The sequence below is a fragment of the Hylaeus anthracinus genome, unplaced genomic scaffold (genome assembly GCF_026225885.1).
Source record: "Hylaeus anthracinus isolate JK02 unplaced genomic scaffold, UHH_iyHylAnth1.0_haploid 11994, whole genome shotgun sequence".
NCBI classification, from domain to species: Eukaryota; Metazoa; Arthropoda; class Insecta; order Hymenoptera; family Colletidae; genus Hylaeus; species Hylaeus anthracinus.
Genome location: NW_026534341.1, coordinates 10,107,791 through 10,134,039, shown reverse-complemented (window position 1 = coordinate 10,134,039; position 26,249 = coordinate 10,107,791). Strand labels below are relative to the sequence as shown.

The 26,249-nt window shown below is 41.8% G+C and overlaps 2 protein-coding genes across 5 annotated transcripts in view; one reads left to right on the top strand and one right to left on the bottom strand.

Moving 5' to 3' along the window:
• The window catches only part of LOC128888500 (metalloproteinase inhibitor 3), a 33,730-nt gene extending 13,842 nt beyond the window's left edge, over positions 1-19,888 (bottom strand). The window contains exons 1-2 of one of the 3 annotated variants that reach the window (XM_054145398.1): positions 19,527-19,888; positions 19,016-19,210 (exon numbers count right to left, since the gene is read on the bottom strand). Coding sequence is in view for 1 of the 3 variants with exons in the window: in XM_054145396.1 (XP_054001371.1) it covers positions 7-24 (18 nt within the window). In the remaining 2 variants the exon portion in view is untranslated. Of the gene's footprint in view, positions 1-6; positions 40-490; positions 634-19,015; positions 19,211-19,526 lie in introns of those variants that run through there. The other 2 variants (XM_054145397.1, XM_054145396.1) reach the window with 2 other exon arrangements.
• Positions 1-25,104, top strand: part of LOC128888497 (synapsin) — a 46,864-nt gene extending 21,760 nt beyond the window's left edge. For both annotated transcript variants that reach the window (XM_054145391.1, XM_054145393.1), the window contains exons 7-10: positions 23,223-23,428; positions 23,775-24,039; positions 24,318-24,576; positions 24,840-25,104. In XM_054145391.1, coding sequence (XP_054001366.1) covers positions 23,223-23,428; positions 23,775-24,039; positions 24,318-24,576; positions 24,840-25,012 — 903 coding nt within the window. In that variant the 3' untranslated portion in view covers positions 25,013-25,104. The remainder of the gene's footprint in view (positions 1-23,222; positions 23,429-23,774; positions 24,040-24,317; positions 24,577-24,839) is intronic.
• The last annotated feature ends 1,145 nt before the right edge of the window (positions 25,105-26,249 follow it).

Genomic DNA, 26,249 nt, shown 5'->3' with positions numbered 1-26,249 from the left:
ACTTACATCTTTTAGAAATGCCATTGCTATCCATCCATAAACGCTGGATCTCATTTCAATTAAATTCTAAGTTTTATTTCGAAGGGTTCTAACGAACTCCATGAACTCAACAGAAATCATCCCACTGTTAATGAAAACCCATGCTAAATAATTCCTCGCCGAGAGTCAGCTTCGCTTGCACGAAGGTACTTCCAGAACCACGGTTTACACGAAAATCCCATTTTATTTTGACCCATAGAGGAACGTCCTTGCAACATGACGGATTCCTGCGGGAACACCTTGTACATACCCAAGCGGCGGCATTCTCGAGTAGTCATTTGAAAGACAAACAAAAAGACGCATCGATGCTCGCGGAACCGAGGAAAGTGACTTTCGACGTGAGTGCGCATAAGTTGACGGTCATCGGTTGCAGATGCTTGTTGCATTCCATCGAGTCAACCTTAGCGAGTTTGCTCGCTACCGTCTATTAAATTGAAGTGGATGAACTCACTCTAGTTTCCCGAAGAGTACACGAACTGGCTCGTCGAGGCACCAACACTATCCCGCTTCTCGAAGTTTGCTCTCGAGCTCTCAGCGTTCACTCGATCACTGGATGTGCACCGAGCAGAGTCCTTTGGAGAAATTCACAAAACCAAAAGTCCTGGAGGAGTTTCAGTGAAGTCTTGGAGCCGAGTCGAGGAAGTTCTGGTGTAATCGTTGCGTATCTCGCGGGAGACACGATGACTCTGACGGTCACGAAGAGACAACAACGGTGACGCGAACGTCGCAAGCTTCCATTCGGATTCCCGTCGCGTACGCGCGAAAGGTTGAATCGCGGCTATGGAACGAACCACTGTCGATCGTGGCTTCCAAAAATAAAATTTCGCGCGCGGAGCGTAGCAGGTGGAGGCTTCTAAGACGCGCGTCAAAGCAGAACTGCCCCAGTTCCATCGTATTACCCGCTATTATATTCCGCGCGGCGTGCCTGCGCGCGTGTACGCATGAGCCTCTGAGCTCATACGCCGTGCTCGGTACGCGCGAATGCCTACATACGTCAGCGACACGCGAAACGATCTCGGCTCGAGTGGTCCCCAGTCGCTTTAGAGTTGATTAGGATAATGGTTCTATCGAGCTTATTTTTCGACGTATGTTTACACTCCTGGGACGAAGGGTAGCTCACTTAACGCACGACTTGCTTCCTGTTGATTTAATGCGGAATTTAATTGGAAATTAAATATGATTATTATAGGGCTTTTTTACGTAAATTGCATTTCAGATTTGTTCGAAACGTTTTTCTAAATTTTCAGAAACAAGATATGTATCCAGGGAAAGAGAAACATCCCTTGTTGATTTAATCAAATACTGTTGATTTAATATTGGGAATTAAATATAATGATTATAGGGCGTTTTTTACGAAAAATTGCAATTCAGATTTGTTCAAAATATTTTCCCAAATTCTCGCAAGCAAGATACAGTTAAAATAAAATTAACAGTTTAATTAACAGTTAAAATAAAATGATTGAAATAACGAGGACAAAATGACAGCATATTTTTGTAGAAAATGGAATTTTCGATGCTTCACATAGCATTTGTAACGACACGTGCGAATAGTTGACGTGATAAAAATATTTTCGCAATGCCATGTGTATTCTAGTCGAGAGTGACTGAGCTCATGTGCCATAATCGCGGTCGTACGCGCGAATGCATACGTCGGCGGCACGCGAAATGATCTCTGCTCGAAAGAGTCTCTGCGTGCGCCGAAAAAGGAACAGGAAGGCGGGCAGCGGCCGTATAGGACCAGCGATTAATCATAAATTTGGACGTTGCGTCATGTTGCGCTCGCGATGTGCTCGGAAGTGCAGTCCGACAAGTCGAACGATTACGTCGATTGCTCCGGGTAAAGACGATGGATCGGTGCTCCGATCAGTGAATTTTAATTGAACCGTATTGATATCATTTCCGGGTGAAATTGAATATTGGACTGAATGGAAGCTGTAAACTGAGTAATAAAATATTATGGGTAATGAAGATTGCAACAGAAACCACTCAACTCTCCAAATGAAAGAAGCATATCGTTGACATATTTCTAGATCATATCGAGTATTATAATAGAATATTTCACAAGTCCTTGCCTTTTTGTGGTCGACTAAATTTTATATCATCTGTAGAATACCCATTTGTCCATACGGTCTCTCTTTATCTCAAGATTAATTCATAAACGTTATTCGGTTTATTTTCAGAGCCTAGTTGAGAGTCCGTTTCGATAATGCTGGATTTTCAGCGGTATGCGAGGATAAATTGGGTAGAAATAAATGAAACAGATAGAGGGCTTAGAAGATTTGTCAGTCGTACGAAATACACTCTGTTTTCAGTCTTCTGGTCCCGTCTCCAACGAGACAGCTCATATTTCTGACAGTAGAAACGAAGACAGCAACAAGTCCTTTAATTACTTGCCGGATGAATGCCCGTGCAACTGTCCCGACTGATTACTCGATTAATCATGAATTCGGACGTCGCGCCGTGTAGCTCATTACCATGCACGAAACTGCACCGCTTGTATCTCGTCGCGTGCGTATTTTGAAACGGTACGAGTGATATCGAGCCGGTCGATTCCTGTACACCTCGATGGCCGAATAAAAATGATCAAGGGAATCTGGCGCGCTCTCGATCCGACGGCAATGAATCTTTCACAATTCCGTGAGTTTGCATAACGGTTACATCACGTGAACCTGCTATTATTTATTCATTCAACGGGAGCATCACTTCGCGTAACTACAAACGTGTCTAAAGGATTCGGGAGTTTCTTTACTTTAGAAAAATGTTTATATCAGAAAGATGCATACAGCTTGATAAGGTCTTAAAGAGTCGTGATTAATTTAATAATTTTAATTCAAAAGATTGTAGCAAATTTGATCAATGTCGCGTGTAAGAATATAAGAAGGTTTGAAAGCTCAGATCTAGAATGCATGGCTTAAGTGAGGGTTTTGTTTACGTCCATAGCGCAAAATTTGCATACGTTAATAACCATTTTATTCATACCCACACCATATCTCTGGATCATTTAAATTAAAGCGCAATAATTTAATATTAATCGTGCACATGATATCGTGATTCCGACAAGGATGTCCCTGCAGCTCAACTTTTGCCTGGCCACTTAACAGCCCGTGAATCAGATCGCACCAGAGCCAGACCGCGGCACCGACTGTTCTACTTGAAAGTAATTAAGCAGATTTCCTTGATTTATGCAACGCGCTGACTTGCCACTTGAACGGTGCATCCGAGTTATCATAACTCGGTGCAGCTACTTCTATTACAGTCGAATTAACATCCATCGAGTACAGCGAAACTAATCGTGTCTCTCACCTGTCAGTTATTAATAAGAATAGTTTATGTTACTCGTAGTTGAGAAAACATATTTCATTGAATACATAAGATTTTTATTGACATGTACAGTTATGAATCTCGACTAATTTGCTTGTTCTTAATACAATTTTCACTGCTAATCGTTTCCATAATAAATGGACAAAATAAAATATGAAGATTGCAACAGGAACCACACAACTCTCTTTCTAGAGCAGGTTGTGTTAAAAAAATAAAATTTTGGGTTAAAGTTAAATTTCAGTTAAATAAATGTATGTTAATCTATTTTGATTCTTAAAATACTTGGATTATTACTCATCCAGAACAACCGATTAACATGTTAGACTTACGCGATACGATAAGAAGGAATAATTAATTAATCAAATAAAAGGAAACCCGTTGGTGATTTTTCACGCGACACGTAACCTATTTTTCAAAACCAAACCCTTGCCAAGGAAAACGACTGTTACTTTCTTTCTCAAGATTATTTATACATTCAGCGCCTCCAGCAAATCGATGAAAACACATCGTGTAAACACATAGTAGAATTGTTTATACGATTTTGCGATGCAGCAAAACGTGTTTCGAACAGCTGTGTAAAGATTCAGAAAATGATGAGCGACTAATGGTTACCAGTGTCTTGTCGTGTCTCGTTGAGTGATTACTTTAATCGGGGAATCGCCGACTGAAATACCCACCGTTGGCCAGTTATACCTTATCGCGAACGTTCAGGCATGTTCCTACATGCGATTTGCAATTTCACCATATGAAACACCGCGGAAAACTAGGCTCGAGGTTTACACATCCGTTAGGTGCACTGACTGTGCGTGCCGTATCATGGGTTTATGGTATCAATGCGTCAATCGCTATCGAGGACGCAGAAACGAGACGCCATAAGTGCACCTTATCCGCAGAAATATGAAAGTCGGTGGCGATAAATCACATTTTAGTGCCCCGACGACTCGTTCGCGTCGATCGATTCTGGGAAACTGTGACTGTTGTTATTAGAAAAATTACGATCATACGATGTTAATATTGAAAAGAGTATATAAAACTGTGAAATGGTACATCTGGATGAGATAAATGGTTAAAAATTATTTCACCGAAGATAGTCCTTTCGTTCGGAGGTCTGATTAAGAAGGAAACCTAATCTATAGAATTCGTGAAAAGTTACTCTACGATCATGAAATGCTAGAGTTCCATTTCTACATTGATCAAAAAATGTATGTTTCTACTCTAATAACCCCAAATTTTTTATTTAGATTAAGTCCGACATCTCGTATCTAAAAGTCGCATTATTTCAAATAAAATCGGATTCAAATAAAATCTTGGTGAAAATCGGAAGTCACGCTTTACTCACTAGTCTCAAATCCTAAACAGCAAAAAGAAAGACACTCGAACCATTCCGCTTTCGAACGCTGCGCGAAAATAGCAATGTCCCAGACAGTCTAATAGCCGCGATAGCAATCACTCGTTAGCGGGACCGTTGAACATTTTTATCGACGGGCAAATTCGCGGTTCGACGCGTTTCATTATGATAATCACGGGGGAATTAGGATAATCGCGTCCGCAGTGGGGGAAAGTCGCCCCGATAAAAGGATTCAGCACGGTTAGCATTCGCTTGGTGAACGCGTATCTATATTTACGGTGTGACTCACAGTAAATAACGGAGGAACTGGTGCGATACTGGTGGTCGACAATTTGCTGCTCATCAAATCACTTGTTAATGTGCTCCGTGTTGGGCGATAACAATCCGCCAGTCTTCATTTGCAGACCGGAATAAAGAATCGTAATCGGTTTTATTAAGCGTCAGCCGTAATGCGCGTCGCGCGCTCGCGTTGCATTAATTCAAAGATTCTGCGACCATACGACTCCTCGGTCGTTCCGCCCGTTGTAATCACGCGTGATTCATCCTCGATTGAGACGAATCGCATTGAAAAACAATGCCTTGGACAGTTCCGATGTGGGAAAGAGACGGGGTCACAATTTTTGGACATAGGTTTCAAAAGTAGTCTAAAATGACGGAATTTAAAATAATTTTGTTTCGTTGCCTTGAAACATAAAATTAATCTTTGTCGACGTTATAAATTCTTAGTTCTCTCTAATGAAACTGTCGTCGAGTGCAAAAGGTTAAATCATGTTTCCATTTAGATTGCCCTATAACTGTCCTGATAACACCACATTGATCAGCAATAAATAACTTCAAATGTTTTTTAATCAGTAAATTTTTCTTTAAAGTCTCCTCTAGTGTCAGAGATCAGCTGAAGACGTTGAAAATTCGCAGAATAATTGATTGATAACAAACCACATCATAATCAAAAATAGCTCATCGAATCTCTGGAATTCAGTATCCAAAGAAAAATAAACACTGATAACGAGAGACGAAATTTACGATTTCCTTCCTCATTAACGCGTCTGCCCAAGCCTCCGAGCGATAAAGTACGCGTTCGATAGAAACGCGGCAAGTAGATGCAGGTCGATCCTAGCCAGACATGACGAGGTGATATTAGACGCATCCTTATTCGACGCAGACAGAGTTTACAGCTTCCGCGTTATGCGCGTTTATATGATAAAGAGGACGTATTCCTGGAATTTCCTCGGCCTGCGACGATAATTTTCGAGAGGAAACTCTTGGAAGATGGGTTCACGGAAGAAAATCGTCGCAGATCGCGTCAGTCGGCCAGCGAAATTGATAATTGCCTCGCCAGAGAAATCTGACGTGCACGCTGATGTGAAATTACGTACAGCCATAAAATCCGTCACGGGGATTAATAACAATAACTGTACTCTTTCTTGTATGGAAATTGCGGTCGCCGAACAATGAAGAATGATTTTGCGGTTGAACCGTGCCGATGGAATTCTGCACGCTGTAATTTCCTTCTGGGAGTACGAAAACTTTCCAAACGATTTTATCGCCGGGGCACAGTTGACAATTAGAGGTTTTTTTGATTATTGCTATTACTGTCATTATTGTATGGAGTGTCGACTCGTTAAATCTTCAGACATATTCAGACTATAAATGGGAGGTGGGGAATATGATTACAGATTAGGGATAGATGGTGAGGACGAAGGGTTATAATATAAAAATTTTATCGTGTAGACATGATTAGTATAAGCTTTTATAATGTTTCATACAAATATTGATAGAAACATCTATCATACACTTATTTTATTCAACGAAGGATACAATGGTTTAAATTGATGCCATTGTCAGACAATACTATTCGTCCATTTGTGTTGTGTTCTCGAAGCATTTATTATCGAATTTCAGATAGAAATGTAAACGAAAATAATTGGTGTGCGTAGTAACACGTAGGCTCGATGCGTGATATATTTACCAGGATGTTTGGATTTAGTAAAATACTGGGCCAAAAATATAGGGCAGTTAAACCGGTACGGGAATAAATGGTCGGCTATTTCCACGCGCGTCGAAAGAAATAAAAGTGTTTCAAAACAGCTCGTGGGTCACAAACCGCTGACACGGATTGTCTGAAACTATTTATATCCAGACGGGGAAAGAATAGAGTCGCTGACTGACGAATAGCTCTATCTTTGGTGCGAATCCACCGCGAGCAATTCCAACGATGCACTTACGCGTGTACCGAGAACAACCCTCGAACAAGTACTTGTTTCATTCTCTGAATGGCTAGCGAATTTTATCTTGATTTGCTTTCGTTTTCAACGTGGAAGCTTCCATTTACTTTCACTGTACACTTGGCATTGCCCCGACCATTTGTTTTATTAATTAAAGTATAAATGCATTTATACTATAAAGTTATTTGAAGCATTTTATACTATAAAAATATTTTTGATTATGATGTGGTCAATTATCAACAAATTTTTCTGCTGATTTATAACTGCATGACACTAGAGGAGACTTTAAGAATACATATTAAAGTGAAAATGCATTTTTAAAGTTGATATGCATGCGGTATTCGAAGAAGAGGCCTGCAACGTCGTAGTTTATCTAAGCTAGTCCAAGAACAGCGGTTTCTAACGAAACCACGCGGCTACTACGAAATTAAATATCGTGGCAATCGATATCCCATTCTAAACATTCACAGTGTCCACCTATCACTGACGGAGCATAGTGAAAATAACGAATGAAGTCACTACGTGTTATCGACCCGTGCAATTCGAATTGCAACGGTTTCGTCGGGACGTGGGCGAACGGTCAGAGGAAAAAGACGGCGTTCCTTTGACGTTGATCCACTATTTGCGCGTATGATTTCATGGAACGTCTGAACGTCAAAACCGCGTGGCGAATCGCGACGTCCTTCGTCCCTCGAAAGCAATCGCCTTCGCGAGATGTATTTTTGGTTAACTGACCGCAGTCGACCGTGGCTATACTACGAATGGTTACATCTTCAACCGAATGACTCAAACAGAATTACTTAACCAACCTAAAAAGAACTTGTTGAGTGGATAAAAAGATTGGGAATTGTTCTCGAAGAAGAATGGTAGCTTGTATTAATTATTTATTTCTGACAATGCAATTCCTTGCACTTGAAATTCAATAAATTCTCAATACATGAAGTTATCTTTCCATTTGTTCGAAAAAATACATAATATTCGTCAAAAGCAGCGATAAACCTAAATAATGTAACAACGATGTGTTGGACAAACGGAATGAAAATTAAAAAGAGGAATGTATGAATACGGAACCAAGGTCTTTAAACCGGTTATACACACCGCATAGCACTCGTAAAACACAGTGCCATAGGCCGTGCTTTTGATTTCGACAATGTTAACATAACAGAAACCGAAAGTAATTACTGCGGAAGGTAGCCGTTTAAATCATTCCAAACAATAAAAGATAACGTAGTATAATATTCTTTACCACGCATAATCAAAATATTAGAAATGTTAGTTAATTTGCTTTCCAACGCTATAATAATTCAAATAGTACACATTCATTGTAAAAACAGTATAAAAGAAATGAATCGACGGAATGAACGAGATGTCAGAAGGAAGCTACACGTGATTTTCTCTAACGATCGACAATTGCATCAATTGGTGCAACGCTTTCCCATCCGAGGAAAACGTCTCGTTCGCCGAAGCGCCGTTGCAAAACCGCTTTATTCGCGGTTATCGCGATTCTCGTTCGCCGATGAATGAAATTGTTGGTCGGTGAGTCACCCCGTAGTAAAGTTACGACGTTAGTTAGCCCGTGAAAGAACGCGGCAGACGTCACTCCCAAGAAAACGCGCGCTGTATCATAGCGTACGCGGCTGAAATTTTTAAACACGCGAGGGAGGATCGTGCGAATCCAACGAAGGTCTTCTGGGTATTCGAGGTTTGCCAAATGCTAATTTATGGACACGCGACTATCGGTGCCAAGGCTGACTCACGGTGGCAACTCGACCGCACTTCAAAGCGACGCTGCCCGCCGGAGATTGATTTCTTCTCGGAGTTGATCTCGTATTTTCCGCGAATCTACGAGAGGAGCACAGTGACCAGACTCCGTATGAAGCGTGGAATCTACAGGGTGGTCATTGTGGAGCTAATTTTGCTGACTATGGTGAGAACGGATTGTGCAAACGTTAGTCCTAACCGAAGTCCTTCGAAAGAAGAGTCGCGAACAATATTGTGGTTAACCTTCGCAGAAGTCTGCTTTCGAAGAAGTCACTCGAAGTGGCTGTCGAAGACTTGAACACGAGCTCGACAATGGTAACACGAATATCAAGGTTCAATTGCTTGTGGACATAGAAAAGAAGACAAAGGCACTCTTCATCGAATATATTTTAACGTTTCGTCCGGGTTGGAATCATCTTCAGAAATGAAAAAATTGTTTTGCTTGACTTCGGAATGTTTAATATAGAGATAATAGCCTTTTAATTGTATACTAATATGTTGCAATGGTTAATTTACATTCTTCTCAACGGGTCTTCTGCACACGTATCACGTCTGATGCTACACTCTCGTGTCTTCTGGTCCCCTTCGTGACGCAATTCTTAATCACGAGTAACATCCCCGTTAATTTATGTAAAACTAATTTGTATAATTACCAACACGCCATCAACGGGCCTTTAATTAAAGATCTACCGGTCTGTGCTACCTCTGAGGACACTGCAACGCGCTGCAGTGCTGTTGAAATAAAGTACAAACCACCGTAAATGGACAGGGACGTCTTGATACGAACAGTGAACACTTTATCCCGCAGTATTCGTGCGTGAATTATTTTCTTCGGAATAAAAAGAATCTATTTAGGAATATTTAAAATAGAGTGACGCCTAAAGAAGCTATAAATTAATTTTTTGAGAGAGACATTTATGGCGAAATAATACAAAACAAATGAGATAATATCACTTCGGATACAATGAAGAAATTAATTATCAATATTGGCAAAAGAACTTTTAAGAACACACAGCAGATACATTAATAACATGAATACTGAACTGTTTTTTTGTCATTACCAATGATTACCAATCATGGTATAATTGATATTAATAGATTCGCAACTTTTATTAGATATTTATTTCCATTAAGGAAGTGTCCACATTTTTCTGGGCGGCGGTGTACGTTCTCATTCCTGAAGAGGTTAAGAGCATCGAACGATTCGACATAAGAGGAATAACCAGTCTTATATTACGATTCTCTTCTAGATGCATAAAATGGTAACGTGCACAAGACACGTATGTAACATCGGTTGTTCTTTGTAGCAGCTTAATGCATCGGTAGCGGGCAAATGTAATCGGCTCTCCGATGGAACAGCGTGCCAAGGAATAATCGTAAATGTTAATTAAGACCCGTGGTCGATTATGTACGCCACGTAATCCTGCGGCGCACGATGAATCCTCCAGTCGGCGGGACGAACAAGATGAAACGAAAAGACGAAATAGGAATGCCAAACCACCCAGAAAGTGCATGACTAGACTGGCCGTATATTCGTGATGATGTAACGGGAGAAACCGCAGTGACCACACCCCGACGATACCGCGGCCACGTGCTGTTTCGTAAGCCGCCGACTTTTAGGCAAGGCCGCCTCGATGTGGGATGCTGCCCGTTCTCCACAAGGTGAATTCAGCGACGTTCCGACAGACATTAATCGTACCGTGCCCTTTAACGCGAACACCACGCTCTTGTCCCCTTGATAAATAACGTCTTTACCGTTCCGATGTCCCATAGTTCATGAATTTTTAACGTTTGGGTGCTATATCATCGGACGTGACAACCTACGCCCGTATGTACCTTAGAGAACTGTGCTAAGTCCAACCTTTAAAGTTGGATATTCTATATAGGTATGAAGTAGCATTAGCGAGTTGGTATATTTATTTAAAATCTTTTAAATTTTAATTTAACTTGTTTTTCTCATAAATGAGTTATCTCCTCTCAACTAACAACTCCATGTCTACATGATTATCGAATTTTTCCTCCACAAAGTTGCAATATGCGTATTAGGACTGCTATCTACGTCTCCGAAGCGCATAAGGAAACCTGCAGCCGAAGCCACATAGGTTTCCGAGACTCGAGATGTGGCTAGGAATGCTGTTACAAAATTAACCTCAACTTTGTCACGTAGACTGTTGCAACTGATCGTTTGGCTAAGATGCGCTTACGAGATTGGGGTTGAGTCGGGATTAAATGGCTCCTGCAGCCGGACTTCTATCGCAGCACGTGTCACATCTTCCGCAGTTCTCACCGCAATCGTCGATAGCTGTCGATAACGGCCTCGCTGGCGAGTTTGTCCGTGTCTGAGCAAGCGTGCGTCTGTCGAAGGTTCTTGAACCGCGAGTAATTACTGCGTGAGAAATGTTGCACCGCGCAGTGTTTCCGGGTAGAAAGAAGTCCAAGCTTGCGGTTTCCAGCATTTCAAGTGTTCAACGTTGTTTCTCGTTAGATTAACCTTCTCGCAACACTTCTACCTCTTAAGACGCAATCGCTAGTACTGTGACTGCGAAATGTCAGTATCGATAATTTAAAATAATAACTCTACCCGTGGCTGGTAATTTTGGAGCGGTAATTCCAGCTATCGCGAGTGCATTTAACGTTATTGATGTATACAGGGTGAGGCACCGAACACGCTCGCCTTGAACAGCTTGTAAATTATACGTTGTTCAAAGAATAGTTATACAGAAAAGTTGCGTGGTTTCAAGGGGGCCATTACGCCGCGTATGAATTACTTTTCTAGGTGGAGGTACTGATTTGAAGGTGAACTTCCGTATTCGCGTATCGATGGACACCTAATAATGTTCTATAAAAGAATCAACAGTCTAGAAAAGTGTGGAATAAATAGCTAATCTTTGGTTAAGTGTCTCGAGATATGTTTTTATATGGTCACATAGGAGATTGTAGATTGATATAAACTATTTTGAAAAATATCTAAGAGAATATGGAAACATGTAAATCAACGTGTATGTGTTAGTATTGACCTCGCAAATGTGCACGTATCCCGTCGTAAAAGAATTACTTCCTGAATTGAAACGCCAGTAAGTAGACGCATTTCAAATGTCCTGAGTGATATAACACTCTTGACAATTCAATCAGGAAAGTATTCGCGAAAGGGTGGTTTCGTGAATTCCGCGGAAACTATCAATTTACAGCTGGCGCCAGCAGCACGTATTGGATAATAGCCAAATGGTGGTGGAACGCCGTTAATCACGAGCCGCGGCATGCGCATTCACGTTGTCGAAAATGCACGAGACTGGTAGAATGGGGTCGTGAAATAACACCGAACTGAAAATAACGACGCAACCGGGGAACTGCCGCTAACTCTCGCGAAGCAAATATGTGGAAACTCGAGAAACTTTTGGAATTGTCAAACATCGCATTATATAACTCTCGACAAACCATGCGGTATTGGAAATCATATGCATGGGACAAACGTGTTTTAATTTGCTCATATTATTCGATGGCGCAACGATGACTTAAACTCCCCAAAATTTTACGTGGATCACATCATATCTCAACTTCAATAGCATCGCTGACGTACATCGCGAAAGGTAATCGATTCCGTGTGGGACGAAGGGCTCAACTGGAGAAGAATGTGCGGGGTGAAGCGATTGATGAATACATGCAGTGAGTCACAGAAGTATTCGCACTCCCACAACAGTGCTGACTTCAAACTTATATAACGTACTTTAAGAACAAAATTTCATTCGCTTTTCTCTGTTGAACTATCACCTTCAAGAAAAGTTGATATCAATGGAAAGCAAAGTTGATACATCTTTAAGATCTTCCAACACATTGTAAAAGCACCTCAAGAATCTAGCCAACAACCGAGATGGTGCGAATACTTCCACACCTTATTGTACTACAAAACCAAGAAAATGTGTGTCCTAACACGCATTGAATGCTTTGAGGAAACGTAAATAAATACAGAGACATTTTCGGATCTCTGGCGAATAAATATTACCGAATGGGTCGTAATGACGCGCGATAAAGAACGCTCGAGCCGTACACTGTAATCAGGATACGGGACAGGCGCAAACCGCCGCCAACGGGCATAAATAACATGGAAATTGCTAATAACTCCGACGCCCGTCCGTGAAACGTTTGATCCCGGAATAGTTAGGGATTTATCGCCGCGATTCACCAGATTACGCTGTCGTTGCCGTAAAGAAGAATGAATCGACGACTCCCGCGGCGTTATCGGAACGCGAGGGCCGTGCCCTGTCCTTTTTCCCTCTCAGCCGTGTACTGCTGCTCCCGATGGCGCGTGTGCGATCGCGAAAAACGGACGCGGCTATAAATATTCGATTCGCGGGGCTAATCTGTTGGTAGACGAGGCCTACCGGCTACGAACGTATTCCTCGAATGGAAATAAAACGTGTGCGCTGGAGCAAAGGTACGCGAACAGCGGAACGGGTACGGGAAACCAGTGGCGTCGCCGAGGGGCACCCCATCGGATGAAGGGAGTTACTCCAAGGCTACTGTTGAGCACTATTAGGGTCTGTTATAGTTTGTACAAACTGTATTTAGATGAACATTTATTTTATTTTATAGTGAGTTCCACAATTGCAATAACTAGTCTTCACGAGAGTGCCACTAGAGTTGTGCACATTTTCTCTGCACAAAGAATAGACAGTTCAGATTTATTTACAACAATAAAAACAAATGAGTTCTCAACTTCATATCTTCCCACGACCAGCTCACTCCCTCCTCAGCGTCACTCGTGTTCCTAAAGCTAAGCAACCAAAGGGTTGCCTCACTTCCATCCTCATGAATAAATGTTAAATTTTTATTTTCCATTTGGAATGAAATTTTCCCATGTCTGAGTGACACCACGAGTCGGTGTATCGGGTGACAGTGACTCTAGTGGCGCCACTGAGCGAAGGTACCCGTGTGTACGTGTGCATAGGTACTCGGAGGCCGCCTGGTTGGCGCCACTCGGTTCATGGCGTATCGGTGTAACGCGTAATAAACGTAATATCGTACACGCCGATATGGCTCATGCATTACGCTCCCTACGAGTCGAACTCAAGGGATTATATCTTCCTCGGTTGGTTAATCGGCGTATCACAATGCGATGCCTCGACGTGGGGAGGCCTGCGAAGGATTTATAACACGTTCGAGGCTACCCGTTCCTGTTTGTACTTCAGGGAAATCACTTGACTCTAATGAACGTCTTGGACGTCGATTCGCGGACGTCACGTGAAACCGTAACGGCGGACGTTTCTTCGAGGACTTGACGTTTGCGAGGCTCTCTGCTTGGGAAACTGAAATGTTTGCGAGCCGTGCCAGGAGTTTGTCGTTGATTATACAGCGGGATGATTTGTTATTGTCGTTACGTGTCGAATGGAACGCTTCGAGGACTTTTCTGGCAGTCATGGGAAGCACTTGCATATGGAAATTCCGATTTACGAAAGATTGTGTGGATGGAGCATGAAGGGGTTGTAAGGAGCAATTTGTGGGGAGGGATGAAATCTGACCTTACAGTTGCAGTGTTTCTTCAAAAACCTCGAAAACTAGAAGCAATCTTCACATACAAACAATCAATTTTTCTAAATCCAGGAGAATTATTACATAACTTTTTTCAAGTCTGCATTTTATAAAAATGATTTAACTTTAGGAATGCTTCGTTCCTGTTACATAAAAGGAAAACATTGATTTCAGGCATCTTCTTTTAGGTAATCATGTGGAGCAGAGCAAACATAACTCCGATAGCACTCACATCACAGCAATATCACTTCCACTGATATTACATTTGTATATGGCATAATAATGAGCGTCATGGAATAGCTGCGTGCTTTAAATAAAATTCCTCCTTTACAATGCCGCTGTCTATCTTCGCGTTCCTATCATGTACTTATCACAAAAACAATGCGTTTGTGGATATCAAACGGACACAGTAATTTAAACTAACTAAATGAAATTTAACTGGACGTAGTGAGCCTGGAGACAGTAAAGAATATTTTGTTAAATATCAGTACAAAAATTGTAAATATTATTAAATAATAATGGTTCGTGAAACCTTGCGAAGAATGCGACCCGACGCAGATATGCGTAGTCATACATCCTAGGGCTAAGATTCCCGTATCGCTAATAGCATTTTATACTTCAAGGTTGACTTCGGTTACAGTAAATGGAAACCAATTCTTCCCTATACGAGAAGCAGTTAGGTAATTAAGATGTTGGGTCGTAATTACGTAGCTAACTAACTGGTTCAACTACGTGCCTTACCTTATATCGACGCGATTGTAAATTGCAATTAACTTATACCGTACTGACAAGTTAATTTTAGTGGTTAATCCGTTTTAAGTATTACTATCTCTAAACTTTTTGTCATGGGGGGGGGGGGGGGCGCCTGTAGCTAGAAAAGTAGCTATAATTTGCTGATTGATCGGAAGTGTATACGGGGAGTTAACACAGGAGAATCGATCGTTAACTCGATCCCAGCGGATACGTTCTATGTCCCTCGATACGATCGGCTCGTTCAGCCAGTCCCGGCCTCGCGTTATCATATTTTCTGTCCTACCGATCGTCGAAATCGATTCCACGGAAGCATACCGAATTCGATTACACAGGCTTCTTGAACCGAACGCTTTGATTTTATATTGTTATCGGCTGGGCAAAGAGGCAATCGAAACTGGATACTCGATAAAGTCACTGCACATTTATTGTAGTGTTTACTGCTGCTCCGCAATCTTGGATAACGTATCTTTATTACGTGATGTAGTATAGTGTAATACTATATCGAATGTGGATCATTTTATGAGCTTCCTGAAGTTAATGTAATCATACTATAACATTCAATACATACTACCTTTGTTTCCAGTAGCAGATAGTATGATGCTGCATGGTTCTTTTATAAACTAAAACAGAAATTATCTTCTTCCTCGATGAAAACTCCCAGAATCGAAAGATCACCCATAATATTCTCCCAAATTTTAAAAATAATTTACTCGTTGGAATATCATCAAAGCTTCCCAATAGAAGACCACAACTTTCTAAACCGATCGTCAAAACTAGATAACAGTTCCCCGCAATAGAAATGATATACCTTCGAATAAATTACCGCAATAAATAACATTACACGTTCGCGCGAAAAATAGGAACGGTCTAAACGTCCAAGTGTTACATTCTGAGTAATAAATTGCCAATTTCTTCGACGTTCGTGTACGAATCCGCAATTATCGGAGGTGGTTCGAACTCGAGGTGTTTAATGACACGTGTATATTTTCGCGTGCTGGAGATGGTAATTAAGGCGACCTAGCGAATGCGTGGACTTTCGCCGCTCTCGATCGCGCGAAGAAAAATGTTGTCGACGTTTACGAGAAAATCTGTTCGCACGGAACGCGTAACCTGTCCATGAATATGGAATTTCATTCGATAGCGTGTACGCCACGTCTGGGATAATAAAATGTAGTGGATTGAAATTTATGCATAGTATCGGAGACGCCAGTATCGTTTTTCTAAATCGATTCTGCCACCTTGTTGACAGCAATTGGTAATGGCACTCTGACATTATTAGCATCTCATTAGCATACTTTGAGAAACTTCTTCTCGGATCGTTATCTGCCATGTTTCATAGGCGAACTACACGAGCATAAATTGTCGGATTTTCGTGATTCCGTGAGACGTTAGAATGTAAAATTATCTTTACATGGAATCCACGAACGACTTTATTTGCGAGTTTCGAGGATGGCTGGTCTCGATCGACCCGGAGAGTTTCAACGGGTCTCGAACTGAAAGTGAATGGTATTTGCGATTTTTTTTAGAGGAAAATACGCGATGTGTCGAGCTGAAACTTGTCGTGCTTATTGGTATATTTGTGAAGATAAGACGTGTATTTATTCATGTTGTTTTGTATAATAATGAACGAGTTATTAATATTCAACCAAACACAAAGAAATGCCCAATTAATTCTTTCGGCATCTATTTCTGACTAATTACCTACGAGGAAAATTATTCAAAAACAAACTGTCCTAATAAATTCCCCTACCACTTATTAATTCAGCAGCGAAAAGGTTAAGCTAATTAATTTTCGTCCGACTGGCAAACGAGCTCTACCATTTCCTTTATCATAGACCAGGTTCTTTATCGCGATCGGCGAAGCCGCGGCAAAGGGAAACGATGATCGCCAGCGCTGGACACGATTGATCGAACCTCGACTAATTAGCACCATGAATTATTCATATCGCGGGATGTCGGTTACACAATATTATGATGATAGAGTATAACGGGGTGAGAATTTCGTTCTCCTCGTGTAGTAAACAGAAAATCGACAGTGTCATTTCTTTTTTATAAGAGAAGACAGGATAAAAGGCTTACTTTGTAAAAGTCCAGTTTGTTATTTTTGCTCCCAAATTGATCAATAAGCAAACACCGTGAGAAATGTACAGTGTGGTAATTGGAAAATTGGCTTCTACATAAAAATGTATTTTATCTGAATGAAATCCTTGCAAGCCTTAATTCTACCCCGTGTTATTTTTTAATTGATTAATTTCATACACGGGGAGGTGAACATAATAAGTCTTGGATGATCGAATTAACGTAATGAAACGATCGTAATCGTCTCCGTTACATTTCTTGATCGCGGCAGCCGCACCTCCGCGTGGTTTTCGCGTTTCCAGCGATCCCGTCTCACGGCTGCAAATGCCGCAATGTGTTTTTATCCGACAGCGTCCGCAACCGAACATAAATGATTCCGTGTCGCCTTAACTGTTGCCGAGCTCGTTTAGATTTATCACCTTATTTACCACGGGCGGTACAAGACCTCTCGCCAGTATTTACCAACAATATCACGGAACCGGCGCCTTTCGATCGCCCGATTTCTGCGCCCTCCGGTCGAGGCACTAACGATTCCAAAAATTTAACCGAGACTCTTACCTTCGTCTTCCTTTGTTCAAAATATAATACTTTGGTAGGAAAAATCGTATTTCCTCTGATGCTATCAAGGGGATACACTTGTTTTGTTTTAAGAATTATTAATCTTCGTTGCTTGAAAATTCTAAGCTCTTGGAAGACTGATAGTAGCGGAATTTATTCTTTAGAAATACAATGAAGTCATCTAATGTTTAAAGTTATTTTTATTTAGTAACTCCCAGCCAACCACGTGAAATTTTAACTCGATAATAACATATTGACCATGTCTGCCTGAAGAACGTCTGTCCGTTCCGTAGAAGTAGCAAGAATTTCTAACCGCTGTGCAACGTAGCCAAAACGGTACTTGCGACTTTAGAAGCATAAACTCTGTGTCGAAGCCGTCGATGAAGTCAATAGAGAGGTTCGTAGAAACTCTACTGCGCGTCTCTTTGGTGCACGACCGGCGAAGTTTGTTTTGGAATACAGCCAAGTGTGATGTCATCGTCTTGATTACCGGTTCAATAAAGCGAATCTAATCTCACGCCGAATGCAAGTTGAAACTACGCCCGATACGTTTGTAAAAGTCCGGGTCGCTATTTTTGCTCCAAATTGATCAATAAGCATGCTTCGCGAGAAATGTACAGGATTGTGATTGGAAAATTGGCATCCACATAAAAATGCATTTTCTCTGAATGAAATCCTTGCAAGTCTTTATTCTACCTCGGATTATTTTTGAATTGATTAATTTCATGAAAACTGTTTGGAGGACTGTGTTACTTCAAGCTAGCACCTCTTCGATAAGTGGAGCCAATGTCGCGTGAGTGCATACAAAAATTAACATAAAAGATGACGACATAAGTGATTTCACTTTTGAATATAATAAATAATATTAATTCAAAACATCACGATCTTCAACATTTTAATTTAATCTCTTCACGCTCTTGCCCACATACATCACCGTTTAGTCTTTTATAATTATAATTACTGTCCATGATAAAAAGAACAAAAATTTGATAGTAACTTATTCACTACAGAATCCCTCAACAAGAGGAGTAAAAATGTTATGGTTTTGCTGCACTGATAATGTTATTTCCGATGTACAGTTAGAGATATAAGAAAAGCGTGAAGCAAAATCGTCCCTGAGGAGGTTAATTAATATTAGAAAGAAATTTTTAACATTTTTTCTAGGTAACCCCATTATGCTCAAATTATAAATTAATTTGGTAAACCACTTAATCCACCAACATTTCCAAGTATTAGTATCTTTGATTAAAATGTTAGGGAATTGTATTTCATTTCTATCGGGTCGATTTCCTCATTATGGATCATAACAAGTTCAAAGCGTCGCGCGGAGCATCGTGACTAGCATAAACGCAGAAACGGGACGAGTACAATGTAAAAATCGCGCGCACGCGGCGCTATACGATACCTTTCTCCGTGACCCCGCGCAGATCCTTCCGCTTCGGCTTTCCTCGCACAGTTTAACTTGCACTCCCGCCTTTCTCTCCGTTATTCTCCTTGACCTCAAAGAGACGCGAGCATGCTTCGAAATCGCCAACGGGCGAGTCCGTCGACGGATCCGACGATCCACCAAAAATGGGCAAAGCTCTTATCTGGATGCAAACTTCGAACAACGAATCAAAGATAAGCAACTGCTCCCGCGCTAAAGAATTGGAGCTCCAATCGCGGAGTAAAATATTTCAACACGTTAGAGTGTCACTGTTCAATCGATGAACAGAGCGACGATTAGAGTTCGTTTGACAGAATCAAATATTCGCACCAATACACTCCAACTGTTCGAGAATGGAAATAAAAATTATGATTCTATGGATAAAATATTTCACAATGAACAAATGACACTTGAACTGTCCAATCGAAAAGAAAAATTGGAACTCCGATTGCACAATAAAATATTTCACAGTGAACAAACGTCAATTTACCTGTACGATCTCGTAACAGAATAAAAATTACAGTCTGAATTACAGAACGAATTAATCCACAGTAAGCAAACAAAGATTGAACTATTCAATCTCTTAAAGTTTGTTTTGGTTAGTTATTCGTTATTTATTATTCAGAATAAAAGTTTGCCCATCTCCGTCGCCGCGGAAACGAGGATCGCGGCCAGCGTCGTCGCTTTGAAGTGAGTGTCAGCGATCACGATGACTGGAAGGTATCTTGAGAGCACACCGTATCGACCACGAAGGATAATCGACTGTGATCTTCACGTGCGTTTCTCGATCGGAGCACACGCACGTACTCGAACCGTTCGCGCGTGAGCTTCGAAAAGCAATGCAAGCGCGCACGACACGGGAGCCTCTCGTTCCTTCCTACGTTCTTACGTTGATCTCATGACTAATACTGTCTCTCTTCCATTCATTCCACCCATCTCTCTCGCTCTTTTCCCCCTCTGTCCTCCTCCAGCTCGTTCAATCATACCTGTTCTCCGTCTCTGTCCTCATTTCTGACTTTTACCTTTCTCACTTCCGCGCTGGTACCATCGTCAACCTCTTCTTCTTCAGGATGCGATCTTTTTTCACGAGTATTCCTCCTCCTTGCTCCTATTTCTTTCGATTCGATTCTCACCGTTTCTTCGTCCACTTTCAACCCGTCTTTGCTGGCACATTTACCTTTCTCTATCTATCGTACTTCTGGTATCGCCATCCTCGTCTCACATTTTCATTATCCACGACTCTATCTTCGTCCTTTCGATACTTTGCTTCCCCTCTACTCGCGTGTTCTCCCACTGCTCGTGTTTCCCCGCTCCGTTGGTATACCTTGCTCACTTGGCGTCTCCCGCTGGCCACCCACAGTCCTCTTTTACTCTCTTGCCACGAAACTTTTCTGTTTCGCCCCGCAGCCCTTCATCTTCGTCTCTCATTTCGAGCTACGTCGATCTACTTTCGTTTTTCTTCGTTCGTTTTTGGATACTTGGTCTCCCTCCGTTGGAGTCGGATCTTCCCTCCTTGTTCGCCGAAACGTGCTCGCAGGGGGTTCCACTCATCACCGTTCGATCCACGATTACTATCATTTAATGTGCCCGCGGCCTTTTTTACCCTTTTGCACGCGAAACACGAACGTCGGCTTGTGCCATATTTTGTCTCTGGCCCCTCCACTGACGTGGAACGACTTCGACGTGAGTTAACTCTTCAGGGTTGCAGCTGGCGGGATCGTCGGGCTCGCCAAATATGGCCAAATCTCTTATCTTGATGATCATTTTTTAAACGACAAACAGCTGTTGAATAAAAATTGATACATTATTGAATCCATAATCAATTCGAAATACGAAATTATTGCTGCAGACAAACGAATTGTTTATACGTGGATACCTTCCCACGTTGAAATAAAAGAAAATGATTATCTGGACAAAGCTACAAAAGAAGCTACAAGAGATCCTTATCACAATCTCCCAGTGGATCTTAAAAGATTTTTAACACGAACATCAAAGTACCACTTACAGAATAGAATATTTGGATTGACCAAATATCATCTGAACGTCAAGAATTCGAGTGTCTGAGTATTTCAAAGCATTGATATATTGGCTTATCCGTCCAAGGATGGCACAAAATTTATCACACGTGAATCTTTGATCTTCTAGAACATCAATAACTCGAGAATTCCAGCCTCCGAATATCTAGCAGCGCTGATCTAGCGTTCTGCTTGCCTAACTCAAAAAGGAGATAAAATCCATCACATTTGCCATCGAATTTCTATCAACCAGGAATTCGAATACCCAAATACCTGGGAACCGCATTGTCCCAAAACGAGCCATTTTTCGAGCAACCTCGACTCACTTATTCGTTACTGTCGGATATAGCGTTCCAGAGATCAATGTTCAGTTCCCGTTGGCGTGAAACATGCATTATTTTTAGTGCGTTAGGATAGGAGCAACAAAATCGAAGGCGACACCCCTGTCTGCCATCGGAGCCTTCGTGAGTCCCCTTGAGCCACGATAAATGATTTATCTCCGTGTCCCTCGCCGTTGATCCCCGTTGTTGGTGTCCGGTACCAGGAGGGGAAGGAACACGCGTCCAGCGGTGCTCAGGAAGGCGCATTCGCGACACCCACGTGGTGGCATGAACACGTGCGCTAAGCGCAGTTTGAGCACTGTCCTATCAGCGTATCAACGCCGCTGGTCTCTAGCACCCGGACACGAACCCGTGGGGGCAATCCGTTAAACAGCCACTTCCTTTTCCGACCTCAGCGCGCTTTGTAAATAGTCGACAATGGCCCCCATAAGCTGCAAAAGAGGATTCTGCGATGAGACTGCGAATTTACTACTTGGGATCAAACTCCTCGTCCCTTTTTTTTATATTTTGGGAGCTGGTGTAACGATGTCTCAGAATCATAGACTTTGGGTTGGCCACTTAAGCTTGCTCAAAATTAACTTCTTTCTATCGGTAGGAAATTCCGTGGCTATCTATGCTAACGGGACACGCGGGAAAGCATTCACATTTTACGGGCTGTCTTTACCCTCTTTTCTCACGACTTGATTACCGAGGAATCGGGCGAGATTCATGGTCGCAGGAGATTACAGTTTACGAGTAATACCTGATTATGGAAACCGGTAGGATGGCGCTTGACAAGCCTTCTTAAATTTTATTCCTTCGAGACCTGTTTTATAAAATATCCAATGCAACGATAGCCTCATCTATACTAATAATATAAAATGTAGAAAATGGCGAAATGGCCTCTGAAATAAATTATTTATTACTCAATAGCCACACAAATTTTGTCGTTTAATGACGCTAATCTTTGTTATTCGGGAAAGTTATTATAAATATAAAAAGTTTACGATACCAAGTGCGTTGATAGTCAAATTGAAGATTTTTCAAAAAGTAGAGTTAATCGATTTGTGCAGTGAACAAATCATACTATTAAAAACTCTGAGGTCTAGAATTTTCATAATTCCATAAGGTCATGATTGCAATCAGGAACACAAGTCCGATATTACTTGATACAATCTATATTATCTATGAGTTGGAAGCATTAATTTGGATTATAATTTTGTGAATAATCGAGCTGCATTTGTACATGCGTTTCAATGAAATCCCCAGCACCGCGTTTCGATCGAAGCGTTTCTCCTTGGGCGCAGAAAATAGATCTGGAGGATAAGTTTCAGGGACAATCGTGCATAGACACCCGCCTCGCCTAACAGATGCAAAGACACACGGCTGTATCGGCGTATAATAATCATTGGCGACCCACGCGAATATCGCAGACTGCTTAATCAACCGCCCGCGTATCGGCAAACTTTGATCATCGTCCACAGATGTCGGTTAATGCATTCGATTATCAAAGACAGGACCGCGATCGCCCGTAGGCGTCCCATCGAGACTGGTTCCCGTCGACTCTAGAACGGAATGTAGAATACGCGGCACATTGTTAGTCGATTCCGCCACTGGTCGATGCAGAAATGCGCTAAATAAATTCTGATCCGGCGCGACATCGTCGTGAAGAGTTGCATCACTTGACAATCCCTGGATTATAAACGAGGAGACCTGGTGGCACTATGGTGCAAGGAGTCGTTGATACTTGAATATTTTACTGTCGTTACCATCCTGGTGACGGTACTTTTCAAAAACTTGCAAAGGAAATAATGAAATTAATTAATTTCGTTGATTGTTTACTTTTTCCAGGTGACTGCATCTCGTTACCCAGTTGTGGTGAAACTCGGCCACGCCCATGGCGGAGTGGGGAAAGCCCGCGCCGAGACGAACCAAGAGTTTCTAGATCTCGCCTCGTTGGCAGCTCTGGCGAACACCTACTCCACCTCGGAACCGTACGTCGACACCAAGTATGACGTGCATGTGCAGAAAATTGGCAATAACTACAAGGCGTTCATGTAAGTGTCACTAAATCCATCTTTGACCGATAGTTCCTCTTCGGCTTGCAAGTTTCGTCAGTACACAGCGCAGAGATACAGTAATATAAATTTGTGATATGGTATCAAGCTTCGCCTGGTTAGACAAGGGATGATTACAGAATAAACTAATATTTTCCACACGAACAAATTACCACTCGATTGGGAACCGACGAAACATGACGCACTGAAAGACTGAAATCTCGTTCCGACCCTAACCCATCGATTGATAGTTAATTGGCTGAGCAACCGCGATGAATGCAGCAAATCATTGCACCATGAAATTGTTGGCGCGGATGGTAATTGCGGTCGTTGATATCCCTTCCAGGCGGAAGAGCATAAGCGGAAACTGGAAGTCCAACACTGGTTCGGCGATGTTGGAGCAATTAGCCGTGAGTGAAAGACATCGCACCTGGGTGGATCACGTGGCTCAACTGTTCGGCGGGTTGGATATCTGCGCGATCGAATTGCTGGTTGGAAAGGATGGTCGAGAGTACATAATCGAAGTGAACGACAGTGCTCTGTCGTTGATGGGTGATTCGCAGGAAGAGGATCGTCGTCACATCGCAGACCTTGTCACCGCGAAGATGCAGGTAAGAGGACTAGGATTTTTCTATTTTATCTATATAAGCGTGGGGTTAATGGCTATTGACATGATTTACTCCTTATCCTTAGTCAGGTTTTTGTAATATCTTATATTTCATTTATTTATCCTAATGAATTAATTTCTTTTCTCTCGTCATTGTAGAAATATAAAAAAAATTTAAACAAAACATCTAATCGACATCTAAACAAAAATGATGCTCATCTAGAATCAATTACAGCAACTAAAAATAAGAGCAGGTAATAAGGTATTATTTGTTATTTCTAGGCATGCTGCCGAATTCCAAGCGTGTTGACGAAGACGACATCCAGAGGGTCAATGTCTGGCTCCAGTCAGGCAACGAGTCCCGTAGAAGATCGCACGGCACCACCACCACCACCACCCACCGCACCGTTGGGCTCCCACGGAAGCATGGGCTCCATGGCAAGCATAGGAAGCTTAGGATCCGTAGGGTCCACGACTGCACTCGCGGGCGACGTCACTAGCTCCGACAGCCACCATCAACTGCAACGCCGTGACTCTCAAGGTACGTACAGCTTTGGTTCATTCGCTGATTAACCCTATGAGTGCTAGAGGGAATTTGCATGTATATCCGAGAAATACCAGACAATTTTAATGAGTTACAGCACTTATCATTTTGATCAGCGATAGATCGCTCTTGACTTTTTTTGCAAGTGTATGCAGAAGCGATGTATCGCAGCTTGACAATTAAAGCGTTAACATGAAATCAAAGCCATAATAATATTCTCTATACTTGTAATTAATTTTCCAATCATCTTCTGTTAATAGCATCGCAATCGAGTACGGTGAGCAGCGCTCCATCCGTCGGCCGACGCCCAGAAGAACCCCCAACATCCAGACTACCTTTCCACAGACAAGGCAGTCAGTCCCAGAGCGAAGACACGGAGGATACCATGAAGAACCTTCGAAAAACATTCGCTGGGATCTTCGGAGACATGTAAACTCATCGAACGGACGTACTGAAGCAAAGAAGATCGTCTCGGAGATGTACTGATTTAAGTTAAACGAGAATAGGTGTTAGGCGGTGAAACGATTTTAATTTTCAAGCTTCCGCAAGGAATCATTGCGTATCTTTTACACTGTTCCGTTGCTGTAGCAAGGTTTTGTGGAAAATTCTGTTCGAAGTTAAATTATCGATGATCATATTACTCTTCGTTGCCTAGTAAGCGAAAACGTTTATATATTTGCAGATCAACGCGCACGACTAAACGACAACTCGTGTCTCGCACGAGTCACGACATAACGATGTAAATTTTGCTAACGGTCCACGGCGATGTGTATAAACATGAACATAACTCGTTGAATCCTTCGTTTCCGTTGAACGATTAGAGCCTCAACTTCGTCTACATTTTTTGCATTTCGTTGAACATTAAACGAAAGCAAGCGTTCGATGATTCTTCCTTGATTGTTCTTTGTCTTCGCGACTGTATATTTCTCTATGATTACCAATTCACACCTGCACGTTTCGCGCATGCGTTGCATCTAAATTAGCTACGTGTTTCGATAAGGGTTGGGGTGAGAAAAAAATTTAAGGGGTTTAAGAAAAAAATATGTCGTGGTCGTTTATGTATATTAAAAATGATGAAGCGAAAAGTAATGTAGGTTCTATGTATTCGATGTATTCAGCATTTAAATAGTGGCTAGGAAAATTCTCAGGTTAAACGATAATTAATACTTTTCCGAGCGTCCGGTTATGTTTCTTTACCATCGACGTATCCGTTCTGCACACTCTCGTCTCGTTAACGGGAACGGTCACTTGGTTTTCGATTCAAACTGGAAGAAACAGTACCATAGGCCCCTGTCATCTCCTCATCCGACTTTACTTCAGGCAATCCACCATTTTTAGGCTTAACTTTCGATTATAGAGCATTCTCTAAAAAAAGGCAAAAAAAAAATGACGAAGAAGAAGAAGAAGTAGAAGAAGAACAAAGCAGCAAAGAGAGAAGGAAATTTATGGATTATAAATTGAACGGGAGAAGGAAGTCTATTTGTAAAATTGTTAAAATACTTGTAAGCCGACGTCATTCAAAAATGATTGAGGAAAACAAAAAAAGAGGAGATTCGGGCATTATACAGAACATTTTGGCTAGAGAAAAGGACTTCGTATCGGTCGCTGGGCGTCCGTTTGATCTTACGATCGTGCGACGCTCATCTTGAAGATCCAGATCGACGGAGTCC